Source organism: Gadus macrocephalus, chromosome 16 (assembly GCF_031168955.1).
Source record: "Gadus macrocephalus chromosome 16, ASM3116895v1".
In the NCBI taxonomy this organism is placed as follows: domain Eukaryota; kingdom Metazoa; phylum Chordata; class Actinopteri; order Gadiformes; family Gadidae; genus Gadus; species Gadus macrocephalus.
The window spans coordinates 28,647,024-28,668,484 of NC_082397.1; the positions used below are offsets into that span (position 1 = coordinate 28,647,024).

The following is a 21,461-nucleotide window of genomic DNA, read 5'->3' on the forward strand; positions in this document are numbered from 1 at the left end:
ATCAACATCAGATTAAAGGTTGGAGCCTAGGCCATTGCAAATCATTGGCTAGATTCACCTGAAATTATTCAAATGGATGCTTACAACATACCACATTGAATAATATTTTTATATTTATTTTTGACTTGGCCCCATGTTCGTAGGAGCGTGCTGGCCCCACATATGGGGGTAAAACGCATGATAATACATGATATTTTTTAGACAATATGCAGAATCATTTCACTTATGAATTAACACGGTCGGCTATTTTTTGCCAGCACGCCACCCTAGCCATATTATGGGCAACCGTGTTCCCCTTGGCTGTGATTTGAACTTTGTATTCCTCGTAGGAGTTCATAATAATTCACTGCTCGCCTTGGGTGAAATACACCGCTCTCGCTCGATTCATTTTGCGTAAGGGTGAGTCAAATGACGCGATAAACGCCCCTTTTATGTGAACGCGCATTGAACCTAAAGCGGAAAACCTGGTTCAACTAATTTAATCTAAAGTGAGCTTCGTGGTACCATTTAACTCTGATTGCGAGTTGCGGCTCTGTCGAGCCAGGTTTTCCCAAGAAAGCCTGGGTATGTTCAGCGAGGTTCGTGGTATACCCCCCTGGCCAAGAGGGCAGCACAAAACAAACAAATACATTCATTTTTGTACAAAGAAAAACACAAAATTTTCACACAATTAAAAGACAGTTTTGGGATTAGATAGTTGTATATGTTTATATTCATGCAAATATATGATTATATATATATATTGACATATGTGCATATACATTGAATACCTCAGCCTTAGCGATGCGGTCTATGATGGTCTGCAGGGTCTCGTAGGGGTAACACTTGAGGACCCCCTCCATCGAGCAGGACCTGCTTGCCAGCGCCTCCTGCATGCTCATGTTCAGGTTGTTGTAACTCTTCTGGGCTGCTAGATTCTGATCAATCAAAGAACCCACACACGTGTTAGCTTCACTTTACACCACAACTTCAGCCTAACTTCACTAGAGACCATCATGTTATCGTGCTAGTTATATTATAAATACAGACACACACTTTCATATTCTTATATTCTAGCCAGCTATGGTATAGATTGACACTTACGATAACATCAAAGCGTGAGTACAGAGCCACAACTTTCCCTGGTGAGAGAGAGACAGCCAGACAGGTAGAAAGTTACATAGCTGATTCTTGAAATGTTTGAGTAAGAGAAGCTGGGAACCCTACAAGACTTTGATACATCTCTGGCCATTTATTTTATGTGTCTGAATTATTATATTATATATTTAATTTTGAGAAAAAAACTAAACTCCCAATAGACCCTAGGTTCTTAGACTGAGGTGAAGATCCGTTGGTATAATCGTTAGTTTATGCTCACTTTGGGCAGGAATATCTCCTGACCACTTTAAGCTTTGGTTATGAAACTCAATAACCCATAACCCAAAATGGCATGGTCAAATTGTTCTTATCAGCTTCAAGGTGCCAATAAGTAGGGTAACTTTAACATCATCAATCATCAATAAACGTTTACCTGGTTTGATTAAAGAAACATAGGTCAAGATGAACCAGTCTAAAGGTCATCCAGGACTGTAAGGGCGCTTCAACGATCGATTGAAGAGGCCTATCACCAAGAAGAAGGTTGTAATGGCTGGTTTAGCCTTTAACTCCGATAAGCAGAAATGATAACTCCGGAAACCTGTTGTGTGGACATTTAAGAAGTGTACCAGAGGTTTTTTGACTGACGGGGCTCTGGCCCCGGTCCCCCTCACCAAGAAGGCCCCGGTCCCCCTGGTCCCCCTCACCAACAAGGCCCCAGTCTCCCTCAACAACAAGGCCCTGGTCCCCCCCGGTCCCCCTCAACAACAAGGCCCTGGTCCCCCCCGGTCCCCCTCAACAACAAGGCCCCGGTCCCCCTCAGCAACAAAGCCCCGGTCCCGCTCATCAACAAGGCCCCGGGGTGAGGGGCCTCCTCTGTCCCATGTATCTCTCTCCTCTCACTCTGACACATGTATCTGGTCTCCTCTGATTCATGTATCTTGTCTCTTCTGACTCATGTATCTGGTCTATTCTGACTCATGTATCTGGTCTCCTCTGACTCTGACTCATGTAGTATCTGGGCTTCTCTGACTCATGTATCTGGTCTCCTCTGACTCATGTATCTGGGCTCCTAACTCTGACTCATGTATCTGGTCTCCTCTGACTAATGTATCTGGTCTCCTCTTACTCATGTATCTTGTCTCCTCACCAACAATTGATGTCTGGTTCTTACTTGACCTTTAGTTTGGGATTTTATCGATGGTTGTACAAAGGTGGAGGGTGTGGCTGTATCCGTGGTGGACCTGAATCTGTCTTCATAAACAACCCTGGGCAATGACCGCCACCAAGTTACCAAAATAATACTGCAATACATACATAAACTAAATCGTTTGATATGCCAACAGTAAACCTAGATGTTTTACAGCAGAGGTTTCTCTAGCGAGAACCTTTTTGGTCGACCACCGGTAGAGCAGACACCCGTCGCTCTACGAACACAGACAGGGCATCGTAGACGGTGGCCGAGATCAGCACAGTGGCGATTTCCTTAAATGTCCCAATTGCCACCTCCTGGATCCTCTTTTGAAGGAACCGAGGCTTAGGAAGCAAAGAACCCTGAGGAAAGAGGAGAAAGACCACACCTCAGTAGATAGGAGACACCTTAGGAAACAGAGCCCTCATGACAGAGGAGAGAGGAGACACCTTAGGAAGCAGAGAGCCCTCAGGACGGAGGAGAGAGGAGACAGCTTAGGAAATAGAGAGCCCTCAGGACAGAGGAGAGAGGAGACACTTGGGCTTAGGAAGCAGCCGGTGTCTACTGGTTGCTAATAGTGAGTGGCAGGCGCGTCGTTAGCAATTGAAAACATCCGGGGCTTTAGCCCGGGGGGGAGCACCGTCCTGACTCCTGCGTGCTACGGTATCTTAATTAATTAATTAATTAATTAAGGGCGCCCCCAACACATAGGTCGCCTATGCCGAGTGCCAGCGGCAAACATTTGACATTAGAATAGCCTATATAGCCTGCGTGCACCTACCCGATGTCAGGAAGCCATCGCTGCTCCGACGGACCTTTCTCCCCCAGCCAGGCAACGGCAAGTAAGTAGTGGTCTGCTTTTATGTTTCATTTTTAAGTTATTACTTGTTGTCAGTGTAGGTTTAATGTTACGGACAAAAACATGCTTTATATTTAGTCAGCATTGCAGAGTTCTAATGTTTTCCCGGAATATCCATTCCTAAACTGTTCACGTCATGTTCTTTTTAAGATCGCATGAGATGATATGTGCTATCGCGCGACCTGTAACCAGGACGTAGATTTAAATAATGAAAAAATTATCTTCCCAGACTGTTTCTGTTACTTGCTTATGCTGTATGCAAGTTGTGTAAGAAGCTTATCTCCATATAAATCTGAGCTGTACATGAATCTGTTAATGAAGTCTCATTTCGACTCCTTCCTCCACTTCACTATTCATGTTCTGTTGCTTGCAGTTAACTACAGCCGCCCTTCCTGGGTAACGCCACCACCAATCCCTGGTCATCCATTGAAGCCATCTCTCTCACTCTGTACAGTCACACTGTTGCCGCTTCATTCTCATTGTCTCATAATCTCATTATTAAGGCTGCTGTGGATGCTTAAAAAAATAAACATTTTTCTCTTAGGTAAAATCAAACCAGTGGGATGTTAGATTGAAAACCTCCATAGCAATGTATTAAAAATTGAAATCCTTGAAGTCCTATGCGTAGTTTCTTTTTTGGGGATTTTCAAAATGAGGTACCAAGCCAGAATGGATTGTCAACCTACTGTTTCTCAACCCTCTCCGATTATTACTATGAGTAGTAGTATTGCATGCATACAGTACTCACATCAGCGCCACAGTAAGCCTATAGAGGCTGCAACCATTTGCTTCTCAAAAGATTGTAGTGTTTTAGAACGAACGACCACTAGAGAGACAAGACAGGCGCCGCTACTATGCTAGCTACTAGGTAGTAACACCAGACCAGCATTAATCAATCAAAATTAAGCTATCGACTGGCTGCTTTTCACAAACCAGAGCTGATCGAAGTGTTCTCATCAGGGGTTGGTGGAGATGATGCCACACTCTCCACCGCTTGTTCTTGCTCTGCCCTTTTATTCCTAAGAATTTTCTTATATCCATCTCTTATCAACGATATTTTATAACTGTACTTGACCTGAGAAGACCTCTGAGAAGTGGCGGGCGCCAGGGTGTTGCCATAGCAACACCAGAATTTGTTTAGCGACACCAAGTTGGCTAGATTTATTATGTATTTTTATTTATTTTTTATTTATAAGAATGAAAGAAATTGTGTAATGAAAGAATAAAACAATGATTGATGCATTTTTGTTTGAATAACATCTTGCTCCCGCGGCCAGTGCCAACGCCGGCATTGCAAGGGGAGGGATATTATGTAAATTCGCAGGAGGCGGGATAAGTGCGGCCGCTGTCACTCAGGTTTGTTTTGGTTTGACGCAGACAGCATGGAGGCAGAACAGACCGCAGAAGTCAACGCGATCGTCTTCAATGTTGCTGCAACGATGCAGCATATATTCAGAAGAGCAGCCAGTACTAACGTGTATGAAAGCAGCTATTATTATGTATATATATATACACGTTTCTTTTTTTCTTTTTTTTACGGCAGAGATCCGGGGCTGATCCCAAAAGATCCGGGGCTATAGTCCCGAATGCCCAGGTCTAACAACGCGCCTGGTGAGTGGTAGTTCCCTGGTCATGCTATTAGAGAGGGGTAGTTCCCTGGTCATGCTAATAGAGAGGGGTAGTTCCCAGATCGTGCTAATAGAGAGGGGTAGTTCCCTGGTCATGCTAATAGAGAGGGGTAGTTCCCTGGTCATGCTATTAGAGAGGGGTAGTTCCCTGTCCATGCTAATAGAGAGGGGTAGTTCCCTTTTCATGCTAATAGAGAGGAGTAGTTCCATGGTCATTCTAATAAAGAGGGGTAGTTCCCTGGTCATGCTAATAGACAGGGTTAGTTCCCTGGTCATGCTAATAGAGAGGGGTGGTTCCCTGGTCATGCTATTAGAGAGGGGTAGTTCCCTGGTCATGCTATTAGAGAGGGGTAGTTCCCTGGTCATGCTAATAGAGAGGGGTAGTTCCCTTTTCATGCTAATAGAGAGGAGTAGTTCCATGGTCATTCTAATAAAGAGGGGTAGTTCCCTGGTCATGCTAATAGACAGAGTTAGTTCCCTGGTCATGCTAATAGAGAGGGGTGGTTCCCTGGTCATGCTATTAGAGAGGGGTAGTTCCCTGGTCATGCTAATAGAGAGGGGTAGTTCCCTGGTCATGCTAATATAGAGGGGTAGTTCCCTGGTCATGCTAATAGACAGGGGTATTCCCCTGGTCATGCTAAGAGACGGGTGGCTTACGAAGATGTAAAGGAACTTGAGTATGCGTTTGTGGGTGAGAATGTGTAGAACGTTGCCAGACAATGGGTCAATGACCGGAAGCCGGTGGATCTTATGCTTCAGCAGAGAGTAGACGGCCTCAAACAGACTGCAGAGAATCGGAAAGTGCCTTATTGCGTCGTAGGCTTCACACCTAGGCCTACAAATCTTTTGTAGGGCTTTTTGTGCATAACAATTAACATAGTAAAAAATATATAATTATATATTTACAAATATTAACATTAACCATATAACAGTCCCTTCAGAAAAATGCGGCGTTATTTTGTGATTATGTGGCCAAAAATCCATGATTATGCGGCACGTTTTCTTAAAAAATGCGATGAAATATGCTGCATATTTATGCTATTTTATGCAATGAAATTGCGGGAACTTGCAAAATTTTCAGGAACTTGCAAAAAATGCAGCTTTTTGATGACTTACGTCACTTCATAACGTTCCCATGGCAACAGGGGGAACGTTTTTTCATCTTTCTGCTAAGATATATGTGACTTTTTTGCAACGAAAATGCGGGGATTACGAAATCAGGCAAGCCCCGCATATTTTGCGCGGCATATTTGAAAAAATGCGGCCCCCGCATGAATATGCAGACTTTGGCTGATTATGCATTTAATTATGCGATCGCATAATCACGTTTTACTGGAGGGACTGATATAAACACAACATGTCAAATATGTAGAGCAAATGTATTAAACAATTTAAGTTACTATATTTTTCAACAAAATGTGCAGATGTTCACAGTATGGAGTATAACAGTAAGGAATACGTTTGAGAGAAGAAGGAAATGATGTAGCATGGTGTCAGTCTGCTGATCTTTCTCCCTGTTTGTCTGTCTGTCTTACCTGGCATTAGGGGAGATGCTGATCAGACTGTTGACAGAGTACTGCAGATAGATCTCTGTAAGACAGACAGACAGACAGACAGACAGGCTAAAATATCAACTTTAGGGTAAATAATGGGTCATTTAAATCAAATGAAGGTAAAGTGATGTAGATGATCTACCTACTAGTGACTGGCAGGGGTTTAACAGTCAGAACCTCATCAAACTGGATGCTTCACTGTATACATTTCTACAGTTTGGGACGGACGGAAATCGTAAGGGTCGAGAAAAAAAATTGACACCTTATTTTTATCAGGCATGTAATTAAGTATTCACAGAGTATGCCTCACAGTTATTCTAGCGGTTGGCTATTATTCCGGATTGGTAATGCCTATATCTACTGTCTCACGTCCAGTCCCACAAATTTGGGGGAGATAGCCTAAAAATGTATTTAAAATTCTGAACTTTGGTGTACATGACCTATTTTGCATGCTGGAAATGTTTGCCTCTTGGACTTATAATGTCTGTCAAGACATATTTTGCTGTACAGTGAGAATTTTGGAAAACCTTCAAAAATCGTATTTTTCAGAACTATAGCTTCAAATGCAAATCAGTTTGGATGAGCATGATCTATGGACTTGACTGTATTCGCAAAAAAATGCTAAGCTAAGCGCTAATGCTCCATTTCCATTGCAGGTCAACGTAAGAAGGAGGAAGGAACATGAAACTTGCAAGGAACATTGAGGGACCCTCCCTTAACATGTGTACATAGTTTGTGTGTCTCTCTGCAAGCCTGACTGGGCCTGTCTCTCTGTGTGTCTTGAGTGTGAGTGTGCGCGATTCACTTGAAAAGGGCGTCCGCTGGGATAGGTTGCGCGTGGATGCCTGTGAATACCTCTGGTATTGCTAGTTATTACAGATACTTTAAATGAGCAGGACTCATTATACTTTATTATATACACAGCCAGTAAAAGGGAGGATGGGTATAGATCAGTGCTTGATGCGCTGAGTGATCGTCAGTAGAGAACATAAGTAGAGAATGGAGTGGGTAGAGTCTGGCACCGCCAAGCAGCGGTCAGTGAATCAAAACAAGAAACACACCAAACCTGGAACCTCCCAAACAAGAACTTAAAACACTGAAGGGACCCAAACCGTGACTTACCTGAACTGTTACACCCCTAGTTACCAGAACTATTTACAGGCAACTAGTAACTGGGGGTATTAAGTATTTTCTGACCTCTCCATGTCTCGATCTTGTGTTCCTCCAGCTCATAGATTTGCACCTGGAAAACAAATCAATCACTATGGTAACCAACACCATCACTATGGTAACCACCATCATCACTATGGTAACCACCAACATCACTATGGTAACCACCATCATCACTTTGGTAACCACCAACATCACCATGGTAACCACCATCACTATAGTAACTACCACCATCACCATGTTTACCACCATCATCACCATGGTAACCACCACCATCCCCATGGTAACCACCATCATCACCATGGTAACCACCATCACTATACTAACCAACACCATCACTATGGTAACCACCATTATCACTATTTTAACCACCACCATCCCCATGGTAACAACCACCATCACCATGGTAACCACCATCACTATAGTAACCAACACCATCACTATGGTATCCCCCACCATCCCCATGGTAACCACCACCATCACCATGGTAACCACCATCACTATAGTAACTATCACTATGGTAACCACCATCACTATAGTAACCACCAACATCACCATGGTAAACACCGACATCACTCTGTTTTTCCCAACACCATCACTATGGTAACCACCATCACTATGGTAAGGATCATCACAATAATAACCATCCCTACCAATATGGTATCAACCATCACTATCACTCCTGCTACAATCACCATGGTAAGCAACATCACCAAGGTAATTGCCATCAGCATGGTACCACCATCACTATGCTAACTACCATCACCATGGTAACCACAACCATCAGTAAGGGAACCACCGTCACCATGGTAACCAGCGTCATTATGCTAACTGCACTGTGTTAGTTCTAATGATTTGGTTGCGTTGGTTCTTCATCTCAAAGGTCCTAGAGTGACGACTCACCAGGGGAGATGTGTAGTAACGCTGCAGGATGTTGATGAAGTCTGTGATGGTCAGCATACCTATGGACACAGGCAAATACATACCCACCAAATTATTATAGTCAGCCAGACAGCTGGCAGGCTGGCAGGCAGACAGACAGCTCACCTACAAACACCTGCAGTTTGCTGTCCCAGAGAGGAGCAGCACGGACGCCGTTGGCAACCAGAGCAAAGAACGCTTTCTTCACCTGAAACACAATATATATACACATTATATAGACATTATATACATATATGCATCATAAATATGTCACCTGAAACACAATATATATAAACATTATATGCATTTACATTTTGGGCATTTAGCAGACGCTTTTTTTTCCAAAGCGACTTACAATAAGTACACTTTATCATAAGAAAGTGAAACAATATATCACTATCGGTACCTTAAAGATGTTCACAGATCCAAATGCCAAGCACTAACAATCCCTAAGTTAACCCATTCCCCGTATACAACAAAGATAGCTAGGATAAGATGCTACACAACTATGCCTCCGATGCCGTAGCTCTCGATCTTATTGAGCAGTCGTCTGAGTGGGACGGTGTTGATGACTATATGCTCTGTAAGGTGACCTTGGGTGTCTTGAAAGGCGCCTCTAAATTAAATGTATTATTATTATTATTATTAATGCTTTTTGGAAGTACATGTATATAATGTCTGTGCATAGGCCATCATCTATTGCTTGAGTCCATTGGTCCAGTACCTTGAGGAGTTGGAGAGCCGTGGATGTACCTCTTATGAATCCTTTCTGTCTCTTGGATAACAACTTGTGCTGGAACATTCTCTTGCAAAGTCAGGAAACAAAGAGAGCGCAAACAACCTTGCTACCCAACTTCCGTTAGTTTGGCCACTCTGCTCCTTCAAAATAAGAGACCTCTGCACATCTAGTAATGTAACTCAAAACAAGAGTCTCTGCTTGCAATCTAGCGCAACAGCATTACACTGCTACATTTAGGATTGGTCAGGTATGATGTGAACCAGGATAGAGCAAAGTCAGCGATGCAGAGTGGCGAGGAGGATCTGAGGGTTCACCGCGGACAAGTCGAGGAGAATGAGAACCGATGAGAGGGACAAGGCTCTGGCAGCCCAGAGTGACACGGTCACCGTGAGGAGAGCTGTCTCAATGGAGTGTGCAGTCTTGAAGCCTGACTTATCAGGGTCAAGCTGATTGTTTTGTGAGCGATAGGAGGAGGTTGGTTAGAGATGGCCTGTTCCACTGTTTTAGAAAGGACTGAACGAAGAGATATCTTTATGTAGTTCTGGATGTCGGTGGTGTCAAGGGTCTGTTTCGTGAGGAGCAGCTTTATTCTGGCAGTCTTGAAGGATGCTGGAACAAGGCCTGAAGTGAGGGAGGAGTTGATAAGGGGGTGAAAAATGGCAGGATGTCGCTCGAGACGGCCTGGAGGAGTTAGGAGGGGATCGGGTAAAGGGGGCAGAAGGTGGCGTGGTTAGACGTAACTATTCTGTTGACATCTTCGGAGGAGAGAGGGATAAAGTGGATAAAAAACAGTAGTGGTGATAGGGTGTAGGAGGATGGTGGTAGGGGTAAAAGAGGAGCTGATGTCCTTCACCTTCTTGGTAAAGTATGTAACAAAGTCATCAGGAGTGAGGTAGGATAGTTTCCTGGGGTTGGAGGCGGAGGAGTTGATTTTGGTCTGGTAGAAGACAGATTTGGCTGTTGACACAGTGAAGGTGAAGTCTGAGAGGAGGTGAAGGTATTGAGATATATCATTAGGACAGTCTGATCTCTTCCATTTTCTCTGCCGGAGGTTAGCATGGTGTTGGAGGCTTCCTCTGTCGACAGTTGATGGTTTTGAAGACAGGACAGTTGAGGCAAATTTAGAGGGAGAGAGAGATTTGAGGTTACGTCGGGTTGTTACAATATGAGGTGTGTGAGTGTTAAGTCAAAAGTGGCAAAAGTTGGTTATTTCAGGTGAGTGCACCCCATCAAGTGGGGTGCCATTTCCTGGATATAACCTGAGAAAGGCATCCATCTTCAAATGCAGATCTGGTTAAGGGTTCCAGTGGAAGAACCTGGTAGGACCACTTTAGCGACATGAGGATTCCAGTCCCTCCTCCTCACCCCGATGGTCTTGGGTTGTGTGAGAACGAGTAGCCGGTGGAGAGGGCAGCAGGAGTGGCAGAGTTCTCAGGAGAGATCAAAGTCTCTGTAAGGGCCAGAAAGTGGAGAGTCATGAGGGATGTGTAGGCCGAGATGGAGTCTGCCTTCTTGACTGCTGATTGGCCGTTCCAGAGTCCTCACATCACTTCGAGGTCAATGTAGGTAGAGAGCAATGGGTGGCACAGATTGGAAGGGTTGCTGTGCGAAGCAGGGGATCAAGGGTGGTGTCTTCTCCGGGTGGATATCCTGACGATAATTGAGGTATGGCACATAGCAACTTGGCTTGCCCAGCAAGCTTCCTAGGTCTTCCTCGAGGGGTTCCCGCAGAGACTCCCTTAGTCTTTGTTTGGAGGGTCCTGAAGCTACAGCTGACGCTAACTATGACAAGCCTTTAAGTGTACAACCAAGCTCAGACTTAGCACCGCCCAGTAATCAAGCCTATTGTTGTCACCTGGTGACCAAAACTAGCTTGAACGCCCAGAGGGGTATTCCATCAAAGTCGCTAACGAAAGCGGCGCTTAGTTGATTAAACCTGGTTAGAACTAACGCCAACTTCCACTTGAGGCTAAAGCTGTTCCATCAACCCGGTTCAGCCGCGCCTTGCTCAGGTTAGTTCAAGCCAGGCTTAGGTAACCATGGATTACGAACCGTGAATGTCGAATCATGGATCAAATGTCCGAAAAGGATCAAGCGGGATCTGTTCCAGGGGCGAACAAAAGCTGCTTGCGGAGGTCTATGAGGAGTAAAAGCATATAATAACTCAAAATGGGAATGCCGTAACCATTAAAAAAAACAGGGGGGCTGCCTGGCAATAAAATCGCCGATCTTTTTAATGAATAAGTAGCATTAAGCGTAACATATTTAAATGTAATGCTGACCGAAGATTAAAAATCAGGGAGAAATTCTTGAGGTAACGTGTCGGACTTGCACCCGGTCGTCCCGGGTTCAATCCCCACTTAATAAGTAAATTAGGAAGGATTACTCGAGAAATCAGAAACTGTTCATGCCATTTATTTTCCATTTATTTGAATATTCTAAATTGACTGACCATAGTATTTTTCTCAACAGAAGTGATCTTTGCTGCCTGCCGAGAAACTCACCTGAATGGAATTTATGTGGCTGCAATTTCCCATGCAGCACTGTCTTTGTCATTTTGACAAAGGCTTATCAGTAACATTAATATTAACATTAACTTCACCATGGGTTTTTGAAAGTTATATTTGGGTTCTAGGGATATTGTAAGTAGGAGGGGGAAAAATAATCGATTCTTCGATGCATCGTGATTCTCTCTAGAATGATCTCTATGCAGATAAATGAATAATCGGAATAAAAAATATATATGTATTAAAATTTATCGTCAGTGTGTATTGGCCAATCTGATTTGTTTTGACACGATTGTCTCATCTCATCTTCATCCGCTTATCCGGGGTCGGGTCGCGGGGGGAGCAGCTCAAGCAGGGGGCCCAAGACTTCCCTTTCCCGGGCCACATTGACCAGCTCTGACTGGGCGATCCTGAGGCGTTCCCAGGCCAGTGTTGAGATATAATCTCTCCACCTAGTCCTGGGTCTTCCCCGAGGTCTCCTCCCCACTGGACGTGCCTGAAACACCTCCCAAGGGAGGCGCCCAGTGGGCATCCTTACCAGATGCCCGAACCACCTCAGCTGACTCCTTTCTAAAGGCCGATATATGCTCTGTTTTAGACGTAACGCGTAAGCACGTAAGATACATAACCCCCCCTTGCGCGGTAAAATATCCCCACTTACGTGCTTAAGTGCGTCGGCCCAAATTCCTGACTATGCGACTAAAACACTACGGCCCTACGCAGCTCGCAAAGACTGTGATTGGCCAGCTAACCACATCCTTTCAGGAGTCTCACATTTCCGGTTTTACAGCATAATAGCGCCATTTTTAAAAGGCCGTGACAGAAGCGAATGAAGAATTTTGAAGAAGGAGAAGAAGAAAACACAAGAACGAATTATGATAATTATAAACAGTACCGCGGGAAGTAGGGGTGCTGGGGGTGCTGCCGCACCCCCTGTCTGAGGCCCTGTCTTATCACAGAAAACGATTATTTCTAAAAACTCCGGCCAAAGTGGAGATTTCTGAAAACGCCGGTTATGTGTTGTGTCAACGGGGAGAAACGGGATTGTAGGTTCTGAAGCGTCACATTATGCACCAGGAAATGCTTAACGTCATGTGAGCGCCCGCTGTACCGTATTGGTCCGAATATAAACACAAACCCGACCTATGTTTGGAAAAAAGATTTGAAGACCAGATCTTGTTTTTATAAATAAATAAATTGTATTCATTGAAATAATATACGAAAATTAAAAGGCATAGAATAAAACACTGCATTGCCACTAAACAGTAGTGCAAATAGGCCGTACTGATGTGTACACAAAAGACTATTCCTGACACTCCTCTGCCCCGCTGTGTTCGCTCTGGCTGTGGTCGCTCCGCACTGTTTCGGCCCGTGGCAAAGCGGGTCATCGTCGCTGCTGTCCAAGGCCTTTTGAGACGCAGCATTTATTTAATGCTCATATGACCTAGTGCTGAAAAAAAGTTACATGAAAAAGTGTGAGGGGAGTGGTGGTGCGCTAAACTTGTTCTGTGAGCAGCTGGATGTGAACCATGGTGTGAACACAACGATCGATTTTCGACTGTGCGCGCATGCACTGGTGTAATTGAGCTGCGCTGCTATATATCTTTTTTTATCAATGTAGCGAGTTGCGAGTCTAGTCCAGGCCGAGTTTTTTTTTCCAGCACCCCCTGCTGAGAATACGTTTCCGCGGCTATGATTATAAATATAAACAAGCCAGCGATTTCCACTTCCACAGATTCGTTCGTTGCTCCCCCTACTGTTCTGGCGGAGAATCCCCTTGCAACACGCGCAATCCTTAAGGAACCTTACGGGAACCGTAAATCAAAACTTGTCTAAAACAAGTCCCTTGTGTAAATTACGTGCTTACGTCTCTGCGTCTAAAACGACCCTAAATAGGCCTTAAGTAAAGGAGCAGCGGCTCTAATCCGAGTTCCTCACGGATGGCTGAGCTTCTCACCCTATCCCTAAGGGAGACGCCAGCCACCCCTCTGAGAAAACTCATCTCGGCCGCTTGTACCCGCGATCTCGTCCTCTCGGTCATCACCCAACCCTCATGACCATAGGTGAGGATAGGAACGAAGATCGACCGGTAGATCGAGAGCTTTGCCTTGCGGCTCAGCTCTCTTTTCGTAACAACGGTGCGGTAAAGCGAACGCATTACCGCCCCCGCTGCTCCGATTCTCCGGCCAATCTCACACTCCATCGTACCTTCACTCGCGAACAAGACCCTGAGGTACTTGAACTCCTTCACTTGGGCTAAGGACTCATTTCCTACCCGGAGTAAGCAATCCACCGGTTTCCTGCTAAGAGTCATGGCCTCAGATTTACCGGTGCTGATCCTCATCCCAGCCGCTTCACACTCGGCCGCCAGCCAATCCAGTGAGTGCTGAAGGTCACAGGCCGATGATCCAATGAGGACCACATCATCTGCAAAAAGCAGTGACGAGATCCTCAGACCACCGAACTGCAACCCCTCCCCACCACGACTACGATTGTGATTCAGCCTATGCATAGCATGCACGCAAACTCACACTCAGACACAAGAACTCCTAATTCAAGAGCAGCTTTTTCTTTAATGACTGAAAAACTGAAACCTATATTTTACATACTTCCATATTGTGTTGTAATGCAAGCTGCATTGATTATTGCATTGTTTAAAGAAAGTCATATTTGTGACAAATCTTTTTCTCTAATAAAATATTAGATAAGTTAATTCATCTGTGGATGTCTTTAATGATCAGCACAAAAGTAGGAAGTGATTAGCAAACTCTGAGTAGCAAACTCAGATGTATATATATATTTTTGAAAATCACGCATGGAAATGTGCATAAAAAATTGTTAAATCAAGATGCATCGATAATTGTTTTATAATCGAATCGTTGACCTCATAATCGGAATCGAATCGTGAGGTGCCAAGAAATTCCCAACCCTAATTGTAAGGCATATTTATTATATAAAAAGTTAATTGTTAGGCCTAATTTCTCTGATATAAAGGAAATTACAAAAATATTGATGTAACCAGGACGCAAACTCTGGTCGCCCTTACTACAGACCGGATGCTAGACCACTTGCCCAACTGCTGGTTCCCAAATTTGATTGTGTTTAGAAAATATCCACGATAACAATAGATAGCAATGCATTTTATTATTTTATTTGCGTAATTTAATCTTAGACCCTTAGTGAAAATATAGGCGGTTTGTACTTCATATATAATCAGGAGGACTAGGTTTGGCGGAACCTTCTGATGGTACACTTGTTTCCGACAGATGGGACTTCCCTGAAACACTGCTCAAGTAAGCCTGAAAGTTAGCCTGGTACCGACCATGGACAGCGGACTAAACATGGCCGCCGATTCATTCCTATGAAAACTGCTCAATGGTGCAGAGGAACATCAAGGAGAGGTTTGCTTCCGCATCATGGGCGCCTAGCCACTCCCTCGTGCATGACGTGCCGGATGCAGAAATATTCTCGTTGTCTAGCATTGTAGCATCATCAACGAGAGGTCTGAGCGAGCACAGTCGCATTGTTTACCAACCATGGAAGTATAAGTTAATAACCCCCCCTGATGATTCTCTATATGTGATCTTTAAATTACACTCCTCCTGCCAACTGGACAATTATTATGCCGGGCCAAAACAACATTGGTTTCACTACGACTCATTTGTGGCCCCGTTTACACGAAGCGAAAACGCAGATATTTCCACGCGGTTTGGCCTCTCATTTACACGAAAACGCTGTTTTTATTACAGAAAACGATCATTTCTAAAAAACACCAGCCAGAGATTTCTGAAAACGCTGGTTATGTGTTGTCGTGTCAACGGGCTGAAACAAGGTTTTAGGTTCCGAAGCGTCACATTATGCGCCAGGAAATGCTTAACGTCATATGAGCAGATGTTTACAGTTTGTTTGGCTATCATGCATGCTGTTAAGGTGGAACTCATTTTTACGTTTATGCAAAGCGACCTTAAGGAGTAACTCCACTTCGCTGTCTGTCCACACGAATGGACCTCGCGCCATATTGTTTGTTTGAAAGGAACAGGAAGACGCTTGTGTTATTCGTTGTTGTTGATTCTGAGGATTCTGATTGGCTTGCATGGCTTTATCCTTCTCCCTACACTGCCGCCCATAGGTTTGGCATAGTTATAATGGCGCTCGACAGCGTATTTATGCGTTTTGATGTAAACTACAACTTTTTTGAAAACGATGTGTGCACAATGTTATTTTTGAAAACGGAGGGGGGGAAATATTTGTTTCTCTAAATACCCTGCTACGTATAAACGTGGCCTCAGCTGCCCACTCCTCCTTATCCTGCAAACAATACATCAATAAAATAAAACGCTTGAGGTGGCGTTTTGAAAACTTAAATTTCATCAGTACATGGTATAAAGATAATTATGAGGCTACATTGATATCCAGATTTTTTTTGCGGAGACACATTCCTGTTCCCCACTGTATTGGGGTGAACGGGGATATCTACTTATGGGACTCTATGAATCGAGGGACCCGTCCACAGCCCGCTAAAACAGCTGCAATACCAGGCTTGGCCGCTGAGCACTGCTGGATTGCGGAAGTATGCACTGCTCATGGGGGCCTGGTACCGACCAGGTTAGTTTGGTCGGATAAATTGCCATGGTTACTTAGCGGAGATACTCTTGAGTCACGTTGATGGAACGCAACTCTAGCTTAAAATAGCAAGGCTAAGCAAAATAAGGCTGGCTTTGCCTTTAGCTTGGTTGATGGAATACCCCTCAGGCCTGACCCACCACCCAATACATAACATAACACTATCAAACACAACTTGAATGTTGGATACACTGTTTTCTTGCATTGTTTAAGCACTCCTGCATGTCTGGCTTGTATACTATCCTTCTTGTATAATGTTTCCCTGCATATATATTTTGAGCATTTAGCCTTTTTTACTATTACATATTCATACTTCATACTTTTTTAACTCTTATTCTATTTGTAACATGGTGTTTGCTGATGCTGGATGTGCAATTTCCGGATGGAATCTTCCCTTATAATTACCACAGAACTGATTAGTCAGAATTGATTGATTGATCACTGATTATCACCCCAAAGCAAAACACTACAGGGCTTTGTGACCTGAATGACAGGAGCCTGGTGCTTAACCAGTCAGTGAGAAGGTAACTTCTGCTTTGGATACCTGGAGAGCTAGAAATCACCCGTCAAGGGTCATCGTAGACGGACTGAGAGATATCATCAGGAGACGCCTCTTATAACCAACCTGGAGAGGAACTATTAGAATGCACACTTAGGTCATCCGTGGCCTGCTGGTGAAGGAGTTGGACCGGTAACCGCAGGGTGGCAAGTAGTCCCAACCGGTACACAAAAAATATGGGCGGGGGGAGAAGTTGTGCAGCACTCTCCTTTGTCCTCATCCACGGATGAGGTGTCCTCCACCTGAAACCCCCACCTGCTCTCCGGTCGCTACACTGCGGCTGCCCACTGCGAGTGCTGGACCAATTTACATTCAGTCATAAGCACCCAAGGCCACTAGTGTGCCAAGAGGGAAAAAGTGATGATGATGATGACACTTAGTTTGAGGGTGAGCATCAACATCCAACAATAGGATTTGTATTTAAAGGCTTCCTTTGTGTTGATTCCACATTAATTCCATCATTTTTAATTTTAATATCCATTATTAAGAGCTTAAATCTTTGTAAAAGATTAGAAAAAAGGTAAAAGTGATTAATGATTAATCATTATTAATCACAGCAAATTGTACAAATGTAATAAATTTACACTACACCTCATTATAAATACCTTATACATCATTATAAATATATTACATGAAACACAATATTCATGCACATTATATACATTATTTATACATGATTATAAATATATCACCACAATTTATATACACATTTTATGCATTATATACATCTTTATAAATATATCACCTGAAACACAATATATATGCACATTTTATGCATTATATATACATCATTATAAATATATCCACTGATTATATAAATACATAAAAATACCTGCCAACCATGAAATATATTACATAAACATAAAGATATGTTCACATTAGATAGATAAATGATATACACACAATTATACATACATGAAAAGGCCTACCCAAGATAAAATACGATTGTTAGTGTTTTAGTTAGTGTTATTAGGAGCCCACTGAATTGCGCTAGGACCTATTATTATAGTAAGTGTTATTAGGGGCCCAGTGTGCTAGGACCTATTGTTACAGTCAGTGTTATTAGGGGCCCAATGAGCTGGGACCTATTGATATAGTTTGTGTTATTACGGGCCCACCACAGTGTGCTAGGATCTATTGTCATATTTAGTGTTATTAGGGCCCCAGTGTGCTAGGACCTATTGTTATAGTTAGTGTTATTATACTTGATTAGAAGGGAAGTCCATAAACAGAATGGCCCCCAGGAGCCAATAACTACAGAAAAGGGTGCGGCCTAAAACCTGGTAGAGACTTAACTGCTTTTATCAACATCAAGATTGACTCCTTTGGTCTTGAGACCAGTAATAATGTGGTTTAGGAAAGCATTGTGAACACGATGACATCCACATTGTAATCCTACTTATCCGAATAACAAAACATACCTTGAGGGTGGTGTCAAACATCACCATTTTGGAGCTGGTGGGGATAATAACACAATGTACCTCGAGGGTGGTGTCGAACACCACTAGTTTGGAGCTGGTGGGGATAATAACGCAATGTACCTCGAGGGTGGTGTCAAACACCACCAGTTTGGAGCTGGTGGGGATGGCGTCGTAGCAGCAGTGGCTCTTCATGAAGTTCATGTAGACCAGCCGGTCCTCAGCCTCAGACAGAGGACCTGGGGACATAGTTGTTTATTTTTTATCATATGTCATATTAAATTCAAACATTGCGCCACCACAAGACTACCGAAATGTCTTGCGATATTAATAATAATAATAATAATACATTTAATTTAGAGGCGCCTTTCAAAACACCCAAGGTCACCTTACAGAGCATATAGTCATCATACAATTTTTTAAAAAACAAGACATTGTGGAAAAAGATAAATAAATAAATAAATAAACATAAGCAATAAGAAATAAATAAAACAAAAACAGGACAAAACTAAAAAACAATCAAAACAGTGATCAGTTAGACGTTGTGTGCGAGTTTGAACAGGTGAGTTTTGAGTTGTGACTTGAAGGTTGTAATGGTGTCTGACTGTTTTATGTGTGGGGGGAGGGAGTTCCAGAGCCTGGGTGCTGAACAGCTGAATGACCGGGCACCCATTGAAGTGAGTCGTGATGTGGGGATACATAGTAGTCCAGCAGAGGTTGAGCGGAGGGAGCGGGAGGGAGTGTATTCTTGGAGGAGGTCGCAGAGATAACTGGGGGCTAGGTTGTGGAGAGCTTTGTAGGTGAGGAGTAGGGTTTTGTATTGGATGCGGTAGTGTACTGGGAGCCAGTGAAGTTGAATGAGGACAGGGGTGATGTGGTCAGATGATTTGGTGCGGGTGATGATCCGGGCGGCTGAGTTCTGAATGATCTGCAGTCTGTTGATGAGTTTGGTGGGGAGTCCGGTGAGGAGGGCGTTGCAGTAGTCACACATGTAGTCCCCCCACATATTGATATCCCCTTCCCCTGCTGACTGTTTTGGTTGTTTTATTTTTCCAATGTCTTGTGTGTAGGCTATGTGGCACTGTAGGCTACTGCTACCTGTCTTGGCCAGGACACTTGAAAAATAGATTTTTAATCTCAATTACGTATTTTTCTGGTTAAAAATAACATTTTAAGCTCTCACGTCAGGTAGCCAGTGTACAATCCATAATCTTGCCCCCCCCCTCCATTTCCCCCTCCTCCACAAAAGCCTGTGCTCTATTTCACTATAGCCAGGTAATTTGCTGCCTTAGCTGTTGTTACGCTTAGTTTATTTCACTTATGTGCTTCTGTGAATGAACACGATTTTCCGTTTCAAAAGAAGCTGTTTGTTATTATTATTTTCAACTAACCAATAGTAGTTGCCATGCATTTTAAAAAGTTCAATGCGCTATGAACCCTGAATAACAGTAATAGCTATTCAACAATTGATTTGCATGAATAGTATACTACACTTTCCATTTAATAAATACCCCTGTAACCCGGGTAGGAAATGAGTCCTTAGCCCAAGTGAAGGAGTTCAAGTACCTCGGGGTCTTGTTCGCGAGTGAGGGTACTATGGAGCGTGAGATTGGCCGGAGAATCGGAGCAGCGGGGGCGGTATTGCGTTTGCTTTACCGCACCGTTGTAACGAAAAGAGAGCTGAGCCGCAAGGCAAAGCTCTCGATCTACCGGTCGATCTTCGTTCCTATCCTCACCTATGGTCATGAGGGCTGGGTGATGACCGAAAGGACGAGATCACGGGTACAAGCGGCCGAGATGAGTTTTCTCAGAAGGGTGGCTGGCGTCTCCCTTAGGGATAGGGTGAGAAGCTCAGCCATCCGTGAGGAACTCGGATTAGAGCCGCTGCTCCTTTACTTAGAAAGGAGTCAGCTGAGGTGGTTCGGGCATCTGGTAAGGATGCCCACTGGGCGCCTTCCTTGGGAGGTGTTTCAGGCACGTCCAGTGGGGAGGAGACCTCGGGGAAGACCCAGGACTAGGTGGAGAGATTATATCTCAACACTGGCCTGGGAACGCCTCGGGATCCCCCCGTCAGAGCTGGTCAATGTGGCCCGGGAAAGGGAAGTCTGGGGCCCCCTGCTTGAGCTGCTCCCCCCGCGACCCGACCCCGGATAAGCGGATGACGATGAGGAGGATGTAACCCATAAATTGACTCATTTTATAATGTTATCAAATGGTCTTACACTAGCTGCTTTGCCCATAAACGTGTAATTCCTGATATTCTCCTGATATTTTCCTGATGGGACGTATGTGTGAACAACATATTGGGACATTTGTACCCTGCAAATCTCCTGAATGATACAACCCCTGAGGTAGTACTTTCTCCGTAATGTAGATTACCATATTTGTGAATGAGGACTATAAAGTCTATTTCCCACAGCACTTGAGTGGGCGTAGTGATGATGTTTCGGTCTGCATCTCATTGAGTGGCCCCTAAATGATAATCCACCTGTTGCCTTCTGTTCACTGATAAAATATTTAAAGGTCGGAATGACTCTGCTTTCCAGACTCATTCTTGGTGAACGCTAAAAGGTAAGTCTTATCATAACCCTAAAAGTAAACATCATACAATTAATTACAATACTTCAAAGCTGCATGCGTGTATAGAAAATGATTTTATTTAGGGTTGCCGCGGTGTGGACATTTTCACACCGAGTAATACGCTCGTGTCAACACCGGCATTACCGGTATACACGGTATTAACTTTGAAACTATAGGTCAACCGCCATCTTCTCCGTCAACTCTCCTCTCACACTCGGTGACAGCGGCTGGCAGCGCGCCAATTCTCTGCGTCTTATAACGTTCTTTATACAACGGGGGACCTAAATCCAGCGATCTGATTGGTTCCCAACTGTTGTATAATGAGCGTATACATAACTGCTATGACGCCCAATCATTTTGTGAAAGTATCACTCCGCGCCTTGAAGAGGAAACCGTTACAAAGTATCGTAAGAAACGTTATCACACGGAGATTTAGCTTGACCATGGAGGAGGGGATTCACCAGCGGGGAAATATATCCTTCGACCTCCGGGAAGGCCTCACAACCGATGAGTGGCTTCGGTAGCTTTCCCCGGAAAAATAGCAAAATTATTCACGGCACGCAGAGCTAAGAAAAGAGGAAGTCGACCAATTAGAAAAAGAGCGAAACGAGTCGAACACCGTCAAGCAAACGAGGTGG

At 43.9% G+C, this 21,461-nt stretch overlaps 1 protein-coding gene across 4 annotated transcripts in view; it reads right to left on the bottom strand.

The window, feature by feature from the left end:
* Positions 1-21,461, bottom strand: part of prkag3b (protein kinase, AMP-activated, gamma 3b non-catalytic subunit) — a 32,901-nt gene that overhangs the window by 2,110 nt on the left and 9,330 nt on the right. For 2 of the 4 annotated variants that reach the window (XM_060074804.1, XM_060074802.1), the window contains exons 3-11: positions 18,367-18,482; positions 8,524-8,605; positions 8,380-8,438; positions 7,504-7,549; positions 6,289-6,343; positions 5,411-5,537; positions 2,463-2,628; positions 1,084-1,121; positions 771-917 (exon numbers count right to left, since the gene is read on the bottom strand). In XM_060074804.1, the coding sequence (XP_059930787.1) occupies positions 771-917; positions 1,084-1,121; positions 2,463-2,628; positions 5,411-5,537; positions 6,289-6,343; positions 7,504-7,549; positions 8,380-8,438; positions 8,524-8,605; positions 18,367-18,447 (801 nt within the window). In that variant the 5' untranslated portion in view covers positions 18,448-18,482. Of the gene's footprint in view, positions 1-770; positions 918-1,083; positions 1,122-2,462; positions 2,629-5,410; positions 5,538-6,288; positions 6,344-7,503; positions 7,550-8,379; positions 8,439-8,523; positions 8,606-18,246; positions 18,289-18,366; positions 18,483-21,461 lie in introns of those variants that run through there. The other 2 variants (XM_060074805.1, XM_060074803.1) reach the window with 2 other exon arrangements.